Genomic DNA, 8,939 nt, shown 5'->3' with positions numbered 1-8,939 from the left:
CGCTGCCTCTCTCTCCAAAGAGCGGGCTGTGGTCATGGAAGCCAAAGCCTTCCCGATGACACCAGCGCCGCAGTCTTTGGTTCACCGCGTGGATCCTCCTCTCCCTCCTCCGCCCATAGCCCGAGGCTGGGAGGATCGACGAGAACACCTGAGCCCCCAGACCCCTAAGCCCCGCTCCCAACTCCCTGTAGCACCTCATGACCCGGCTGGGGTGCTCCAAGCTGTGTCATGTGTGCCCACATGGATAAGGAGCATGGGGTAGTGGTCTGGGGGCTGGAGGAGCCCAAGGATCTTCTCCACAGTGTCGCGGATGCGGGCCCCCGGGAAGCAGCAGACTTCCCGGGCTAAGGGGTCGGGGCGGCAGGTTGCCCCCGCAGGATGGAGTCTCCCGAAACAAACACTTTGCGTTTTGCTGTGGGCAGAGCGGGGGCGGTAGCTGCGGTCGAGCCCGTGTTGTCTGCGGGAGCCGGCAGCTTGGCAGGCTCTGCTGGGGCTGCGAGAGGTCGAACCTGTTCCAAAGCTCAGAGTGAGGCTTCTGCCTTCACGCCCAGTTTGCCCAGCAGCTACACTGGGCACAAAAACAGATTCAAACTTCCACTGGCTCATAGGACTGTGGAGTAAGACCTGACATTGCCGATATGCTGCAATGACGTATTTGAGGGAAACAAACCAAGGCAGATCGCTCAATCATGTTTTTCTGACCTAGAATTGGGGCTCAAAAGCCTCCGGTCCAGCGACGACTCCCACACCAGACAAGGGCTCACTACCCATGAACATTCAAGCTCACGCATGGTGACTCAACCGCTTGCATGTGTGGACCAACCAGCTATCCCAGTCGTGATGTTTGGTGGCCAGACACCACAACGTATCCCCACCAAAATTCAGTACTTTACCGTGAACTCACCTTGTGCAGGTGGTCATCGCATGTCCCTTTGTTGCCTGCTTCTCGGGTCCCGGCAACATCTGACCCTTCTTCCTTCCCGTTCACACCCAACGCAGATCAAAGAGAAGTTTGGGCCAGCCTTCATGGGGTATACGGGCTTCCGGTGGGTTGTGCTTCTCCACAGCTAGGATACTATGAAGAAAGCCCTGGTGGGCCACACGGAAGAGTTTGGCAGCCGCAGCGCAATGCCCTCACCGGATGGACGATTGTAGGTAACATTCAGTTTGAGATGAAAGCACCGAGGAACCAGTTCTGGTCAGATAATCTTCCATCCAGAGGACAATCCATGCCCTTTGCTTTTGGCGGACAGTTGGTCACTAGCAGATCTCTAATCTTGGGTGTTACACTGGGCCTCAAAGAAGCATCAGAAATGGCCCTGCAAGTGGCTATACTGGGAATCGGTTCATCTCTCTCATTGAAGAGAGTCCAGCAGAGGGCAAGAAAATAGTTAGGGGTTGGGGAACACGACTTGTGATCAGAGGCTGAGAGAACTGTGCTTATTTAGTTTGGAAAAGAAAAGACCGAGTGGGGATTGAATAGCAGACTTCAACTCCATGAAGGCTGGAGCTGCACTCTTCTCAGTGCGGGGAGACGACAGAACAAGGGGCAATGGGCTCAGGCTGCAGCAAAGGAAGTTGAGGTTGGATATTAGGAAAATCTCTCTCATGAGGAAGGTGGTGAAGCACTGGAACAGGCTGCCCAGAGAGGCTGGGGAATTTCCATCCTGGGAGGTGTTGAAGACCCGGCTAGACAAAGCCTTGGCTGAGAAGATGCAGTTGGGGCTGGACCAGATGTGACCTCCTGAGGTCCCTTCCCGCCCTCGTTGTCTGTGCTTCTCTGTCGCTAGTGGCATCGTCATTATTCTGGTCTGGAGGAAGAATTTCAGTTCTTCTTGGGTCTCTCTCTCTCTCTCGAGATGAATCTTGCAAGTTGAATTGCAGATCATCTACACGGTTCTCATCCAATGTCTCTGCTGCGACTATCTCGTTACTAGTGTGCAGCTTCACGTCAACAGATTTCAAGTATTTTTTTTTCATTTCAGTCATTAACTGAGCTTTTCATTTCCTGTTCTGAGCCCCTGACATCCTCCTCTGAGGTAGTCACAACATCTTGTTTCCTTCCAACGAGCATCTGGGCTCTGGCCCTGCTCCTGCCACTCTCACCGCCATGCAACCACCCCCTTCCCCACCCCCCAGTGGTTAATGCCGGAGCTCCAGCACACCCACCCAGCTCCCAGCTCTGCCTGCAGAGCTGCCCCACACCACCCATGCCCCGCTGACTAGCGTCACCTGGGTGGTCACCCACACCACGCACCCCTAAGGCCAGCTCTGATTCAGCCTCACGTGTGTGGCCCAACCAGGTATCCCAGCCATGAGATTTACTGGCCAGACAACACAGCGCATCCCCACCAAAATTCAGTACCTCACCTTGCTTAGGCTGTCGCCACACATCCCTTTGCTGCCCGACTCCCGGGTCACTGCAACATCTGACCCTTCTTCCTTTCCATCCACACCCAATGCAGACCAAAGAGAAGTTTGGGCCAGTGTTCACGCTGTATATTCGCTTCCAGCGGGTTGTGGTTCTCAGCAGCTACGATGTCGTGAGGGAAGCCCTGGTGGACCACGCGGAAGAGTTTGGCAGCCGAGGCGCAATGTACTCATTGGAGAGACTGTTCAAAGGTCATGGTGAGTAACAGCAAGGACTGGGTTCTGATGTGGTTTTCGCTCAGAGCAAATCTAGGGGCCATAACACTAGTAACAATCTCTTCTGCGTGCAGATGCTTGAGCTGGGGTCACGCAACCCATGCCCTTCCTCTTCAGCCAAGGAGCAGAGACGGGGGCTGTGGAGATCAACAGCTCCATCCCACACTTAGTGAGCAGACTTCCAGGGAGGTTCTGCTGCAATGCTTGCTACCTGCACATTTATTTCCTCCATCTTTGACTGTTCTGGACATCACATCACCTGCTTCCTGCTCCATTGTCTGTCTTCCCCCCCCATCCAGGTGTGATCCTGGTTAATGGTGAACGGTGGAAACAGCTCCGGCGATTCTCCAGTTCAACCCTGAAGAATTTCGGCATGGGGAAAAGAAGCATTGAGGAGCAGATCCAGGCGGAAGCCCAGCACCTGGTAGAGGCAATCAGGGAAAAAAAAGGTTTTCAGATCTAGTGCTTCTACACAAACTGCTTTCCAGATCGCTCTGCAGGTCGGCTCGAGTGGCCTGCTCCACTTCGGGTTAAGCACACCAGAAAGATAACTGCTCAGGCACGAGTTTGCAAAGCTGCTCCACTCCCATCTGAGGGCCTCAAGAAAGGCATCTCATAAACCCTGGGGACCCAGCAGCTCCCATCACCTCAGGGCAGGACAGGGCAGGTCCCCACAGGCCTCAGGAGAGCACTGTTTACAAGGCAGGGAGATCTGGACTGGGCGGCCAGTGCTCCTGGGCCCTCTTTCTCCATGGACTGCATGCCCATCTCGTGCCTTAGCCAATTTACTCCAGCAGCAGGTACCACCCCCTCGGAGGGCACGCCTCTGGCTGCCTGCCCCGGCACTGGCTGCAGCATGGGCATGCCAATGGGCAGGACAGGGCTCTGGCCCAGCTCGCTGTCCTCGAGCATCCCTGGCTGCTTTGCGGCCTATGGCTGCAGCGGAAATCAAGCCAGCTAATAAGAAGTGAACCTGGGGGGCATCTGCATCCACACCCCACACTGTCAGGGCCCTCCTCATCTCCCACCTCTTCTCTCCCACCAGGCTCTCTCTTCAGCCCTGCGCTTCTCACTACTCATGCTGTATCCAACGTCACCTGCTCCATCGTCTTCGGGAACCGCTTCGACTACGAGGACAAGGAGTTCCTGAACTTGATGGGCAGCATCAACAACTTGTTTCTAGAAATGAGCAACCAATGGAACATGGTAGGAGATTTCTCTGGGTCAGGAGAAAGGCAGGAGCCTTGGTAGCGTGCTCCCATCTCTGCTCATTGGGTAAAAAGGCTGCAATGCAGTAAACCCCAACCCCCCTCCTCAGCTGGGGCTCAAGCCTCCAAGGTGCAGAGCACCCATCACCTCCATTGGTTTGGAAGCTCCTCTGTACGGTTGTGGGGCCAGGAGACCATCTGCCTTCCTAAACCATGCACATTGCGCCTTCACAGGGGGGTCCCAGCCCACTCCCTCCAAAGCCAAAGGTTACAGGATAAAAGCCCTATCTAGAACAGACTTTCCACCCCCCTGAACCATCCTCCCTCTGATCTGCCTGCAGCTCTACGAGCTCTTTCCAAGGATCCTGCAATTCATACCTGGGCCGCACAAGCGGGTGCCGCGCATCTACAAGACGCTACACGATTTTATCCTGGAGAGGGTGAGGATGAACCAGCAGAGCCTGGACCCCAGCTGCCCTCGGGATTACATCGACTCCTTCCTCATCAGGATGGAACAGGTGAGCAGGGGCGGTTGTCATCGGCGCCACGGGCTATGCAGAGGGCTCACGGGCTTTTCAGCCACGACTGAGCTGCGAGGCCGTGGACGGGAAGTGCAAAGCTAGAGCCAACCACGCAACCGGGCCCAAAGCTTCCCCTTCAGAACGTCATCCAGGGCTTGGGGAACAGAGGACTTCTCCAGGCAGGGCCCAAATCCCATTTCATTCGTAATGCTAGCCTGCCATTACTCACTACAAGCTCTTCTCATCCCCTTTGTCCAAGGAAAAGCAAAACCCACTGAGTGAATTCCACACCACGAGCCTGGTGGAAAACGTGATACAATTATTTATTGCTGGGACAGAAACGACTTCCTCCACCTTGAGATACGGATTCCTGCTCCTGGTCAAATACCCAGAAGTGCAAGGTAATGGGCACACAGGACTGCAGGCCTATGGGGCACATAACAGAGAAGGGGGCTGTGGAGATCGACAGAAACACTTTTATAAAAAGTGGTCCCATGTTTGATAAGCAGCCAGTCATACCTGGGAGTTTGCAAAGGTTGAGCCAACGGCAGGGACTGGAAATACAGGTCAGGTGCCCCTACCATCCTCCTTCCTTGTCCATAATCCCACTTAGATCAGCAATGGCAAATAAGCCAGGAATTAGCTGTTTCTATGAAGTTATAACCAGTGCTGGAACATAAATTTGACAGAGGAAACTATATCTGCAGAGGGGAAAGATGGTGTTTAGATGAGAGCTGGGGTTAGAGCATATGGCTTTTGCCCCCAGCTCTGCCCAAGAGACCCCACAAACCCTTCAAACAAGGCACTGGAAATCTCTTAGGGGCTCAGTCCTCCCAGACGCAAGGTGACAAGAATAACCATCCTTCCCTTGTGTCCATAACTGAGAAGGGGTTGGGCAGGGGGCTGCGTAATACTGTGTGTGGACACCGCAATTAAATCGACAGCAGCCTCTGATGCAGAGCGTGCCAGCTCTGTTCAGGTATCACAGCGCGCTGGGAAGTGGTTGGTTTCAAACGAGGTTGAGACTCTTAAGCAAAGGATCTCGCGGGTAGTGTCCGGAGCAGGTGCTCAGAACCACGCGCGCCCCGGGGCGCCTGTCTCCGCAGACAAGGTGCACGAGGAAATCGACTGGGTCATCGGGCAAAACCACAACCCAGGCATGCAACACCGGAGCCAGATGCCGTACACCAATGCCGTGATCCACGAGATCCAGAGATTCGCCAACATCCTCCCCGTGGGGCTTCTGCACAAAGTAGCCTGCGACACCCACTTCAGGGGGTACTTTCTCGCCAAGGTGCTGTATCCAGGTTCTGCCTGCAATGGTCCCAAAGTGCCTTACCATCCCCCATGTTCCCCCTCATAGAGCATGTGGCTTGGGGGTGGAGGCTGCCCCATATTCAGCAGGGATGGTGGGGATCTTCTTTGGCCGCCTGGCGGAGTTGTGTAGATGGGACAAGTGCAGGAGCTCAGTATCACGCCAGCAGTGTGGCCTCCACATCACCCCCTAAAATCACAACTTGAGCCTCCAGGAACCTCGACACAAAATGCAAATGTAATCCCTCACGTAAACTGGCACCAACAACTTGGGTCTATACGCTGCTAACTCCTGTCTATGCCGCCAGGTTCCCTGCAGGCAGGAGCACCTCTCCATCTGGGTTAGCAGGGCCCAACTGCCTGACCTGGCTCAGGGCTGAGCTTTTATCCCCCCAAGGCCCCTTGCATGCTTCTCTGGGCTGCAGCTTGCACAGCTCAGCTGCTTACTCAGGAGCTAACCCAACCTTAGCTGCCACCACCCAAACAGGCGTTAGCCTGCCCTTCTCCCCTCTTAAAGTAACAGGGGCCTTGTCCCTGCTCCAGAGTCTCTCACCATACCAGAAACAAGGGGCTTCTCTCTTTCAAACCATGTCCAGTCTCTTTAAGCACTGCTGGATGCGCCTCCTCGACCTCACATGCTGGGGATCCCCCAACTCTAGGTGAGACTCTTCTGGCACAACTCCCAGCTGCAAGGGGTTTATTTGGTGGTGGAAAACCACTACATTATTCCCATCTGTCTTCTCCAGGACACCCCTGTTTGCATCTCTTTAAGTACAGTTCTCCACGACCCCAAATACTTCAAGGACCCAAAAAACTTCAACCCTGGGCATTTCCTGGATGAAAATGGCTGCTTCAAGCAGAATGACTCCTTCCTGCCGTTTTCCGCAGGTACGTGTGACAGTCCTGGTCACAGGAGTAGAGAACCTCTTCTGGCCTAAACTGGGCATGAACCCATGGGTCAGCATTCACTCCGTCATTACACCTCAAAGCCATCCAGGTCATAGGTTGCAAGGCTGCAAGCCCTTTGCACAAGCAGGAGAGATGTTTGGGGTCAAGTCTCCTCTTGAAGATTTCCAAGGTAGGTAATTGTACCACCTCTGGATATCAGATCCCATCTAGACTCCAAGGTTTTCATTCTTTTTCACTCTTCTCAAGACCCTTGCTGTGGGTGGGCCAGACCAGGGGTCCATCTGACCCTGCTCCAGCCTCCTACTTTGGGGTCTCCCCACACTGGACAATCATGGAAAGACTAATGCTCAGCAGAACTCATTTGAGCCTTCTTAGCTGGAGAGTTTCCATTAACCCCTACCCTAGACGGTTTCTATCCCATGTCTCTCCTGATGTCCTTGCTCACAATTCCTTTGATTTGAGACTTGGCACATTTAACCCTGGCACATGACGATTATAGGCATCTACATTCAGGCCTGTTGGGTTCTAGCTCTAGCTCTAAAGCCAACATGAAAATGCACCCTGGAAGACACAGGTCACTTTTCCCCAAACCAGTTTTCCCCAACTGCACAAAGGGGCTGTAGAAATTAAGAGCAAAGCGCAGTTGATCAAGCGGGCAGGTAGGATCTGTGGTGGGCCAATGGGGGTGCTCCTGCACTGAATCACCCACATCACTGCACCTGACCACCTGCCAAGCTCCAAGCGCCTCCCCTGAGGCACCTTACGTCAGGCCTACCCCGTTCCTGGAGCACAGCCACAAGCCTGGCAGTTGTGCTCCAGGAACCGCTGCCACCACCCAGGCGTCTAGACTATATCCAGGCCCTCTGCCCCCTGGGGAACAGAGGCCTTGTAGCCCTTGAGGGTGCTTGATCCACTGTGAGAACTTAGGGTGCTTCCTTTAACCTGAAGCAGAAGTGGCCTCTCTTAGTTAGCCAAAACAAGGGGGCCTACCCAATCCCTCTCTCAGCCAGCCCACCACGCCTGTATTGTGGAGAGCTTTTTTTTGGTTACAGAGGGTAGGCTTGTGGAAGGGTACAAGACAGAGAAATATCAAAGTATAACTCAGGGCAAACAGTACGGCTAAGTAGGTAGCCTTTTGTCACACTTCTACATTATAGTAAGCTCTCTCTCTAGATCAGTTCCAAGTAGTTTACTCATTTCCACATCCTCAGCATCCTGAGAGAAAGAACGTTGCAGATGTTCCAGATGCTGCATAAGACCTAACACGGCTGCCGCCCCTCCTCCTGGGCAGTCTTGGCTTTTATAGGCCTTTTGACATCACCTTCATGACTCAGTGAAGGCAGGTGTTGCCTGGAGCCAACTAACCAATTTGAAACGCTTCATACCTTGACCTAGGCTCAAGCCCCTGCCTTAGGACTGCTTTCTTAGGCTAAAGGCGGGAAGTTTAACAATAGACCTGGCCACAGGGAGGGAGAAATTTCTCCTCCCTAGGGGGTCCTCTAGACAACCAGGTGGCTGCCTAGCAACTGGGTTGACAGACAGGTGAGAAAATCAAGACAAGAAGAAAAAAACAAAACGTAGAAGCAGGTGTCTGGAAAAGGATTCTTTCACAGGATCCAGATGAGCACAACATCACCCTCTCACCTCAACAGCCTCAGGTCTTCTCGGGTTTAAAGCTCAGACAGGTATCAAAAATAAATCTGTAACGTCCTTATATTTACCTTCTGTTTATCTCCACAGGCAAGAGGGTGTGCCTGGGCAAGAGCCTGGCCCTCATGGAGCTCTTCCTGATGCTGACCACCATCCTGCAGCGCTTCACCCTGAAATCGCCAAAACCCCCACAGGAAATCAACCTCACCCCAAAAGTGAACATACTTGTGAACGTTCCCCCCAGCTACGAGCTCTATTTCCTCCCACGTGAGGAAGGGCTGTAGGACAGAGCCTAGGGAAGCCACAGCAGATTGAGACACCAAGAGAAAGGTCAGTACGACACCCAGCCTGCAAGGAGTCGTGACTAGCACCGAGGAAGAGGTTCCACGCGAGCCCTCTTCGGTGGACCGTGACACTGCACGTTGCTGGCCATCGTATCCGTGGTGTTTTAGCGCTTACTGTTCATGTCTCTACTCTGTAAAAACAGGAGGCAGTTTGCAGCAGTAGAAGGCAGGTAGTCTGTGGGGAAGGAAACGCTTGCTCTTGTGACGGGAACAGAGGGCCTATGGCAGGACTCTGGGGTTCCTCTGCAGCTCTGCACGCGTGGCCTAGCAGTCATGGTACTGGACAGGGATTGGGGGCCCCTGGACAGAGAGTGCAATTTGCTAACTGGAGCAGGGGACTGAGCGTA

At 53.8% G+C, this 8,939-nt stretch overlaps 1 protein-coding gene across 1 annotated transcript; it reads left to right on the top strand.

The window, feature by feature from the left end:
- The first annotated feature begins 2,268 nt into the window (after positions 1 to 2,268).
- On the top strand, positions 2,269 to 8,939 carry LOC149860384 (cytochrome P450 2G1-like). The gene is made up of 8 exons (XM_090051079.1): positions 2,269 to 2,628; positions 2,946 to 3,095; positions 3,692 to 3,852; positions 4,196 to 4,372; positions 4,635 to 4,776; positions 5,482 to 5,669; positions 6,436 to 6,577; positions 8,339 to 8,939. The coding sequence occupies exons 1-8, from the start codon at positions 2,460 to 2,462 to the stop codon at positions 8,530 to 8,532; spliced, it is 1,323 nt and encodes a 440-aa protein (XP_089907205.1). The 5' UTR covers positions 2,269 to 2,459; the 3' UTR covers positions 8,533 to 8,939.

This window comes from Crocodylus siamensis, chromosome 6, assembly GCF_052110815.1.
Source record: "Crocodylus siamensis isolate JL-2025a chromosome 6, ASM5211081v1, whole genome shotgun sequence".
In the NCBI taxonomy this organism is placed as follows: domain Eukaryota; kingdom Metazoa; phylum Chordata; order Crocodylia; family Crocodylidae; genus Crocodylus; species Crocodylus siamensis.
This window is presented reverse-complemented; position numbering and strand designations above follow the sequence as displayed.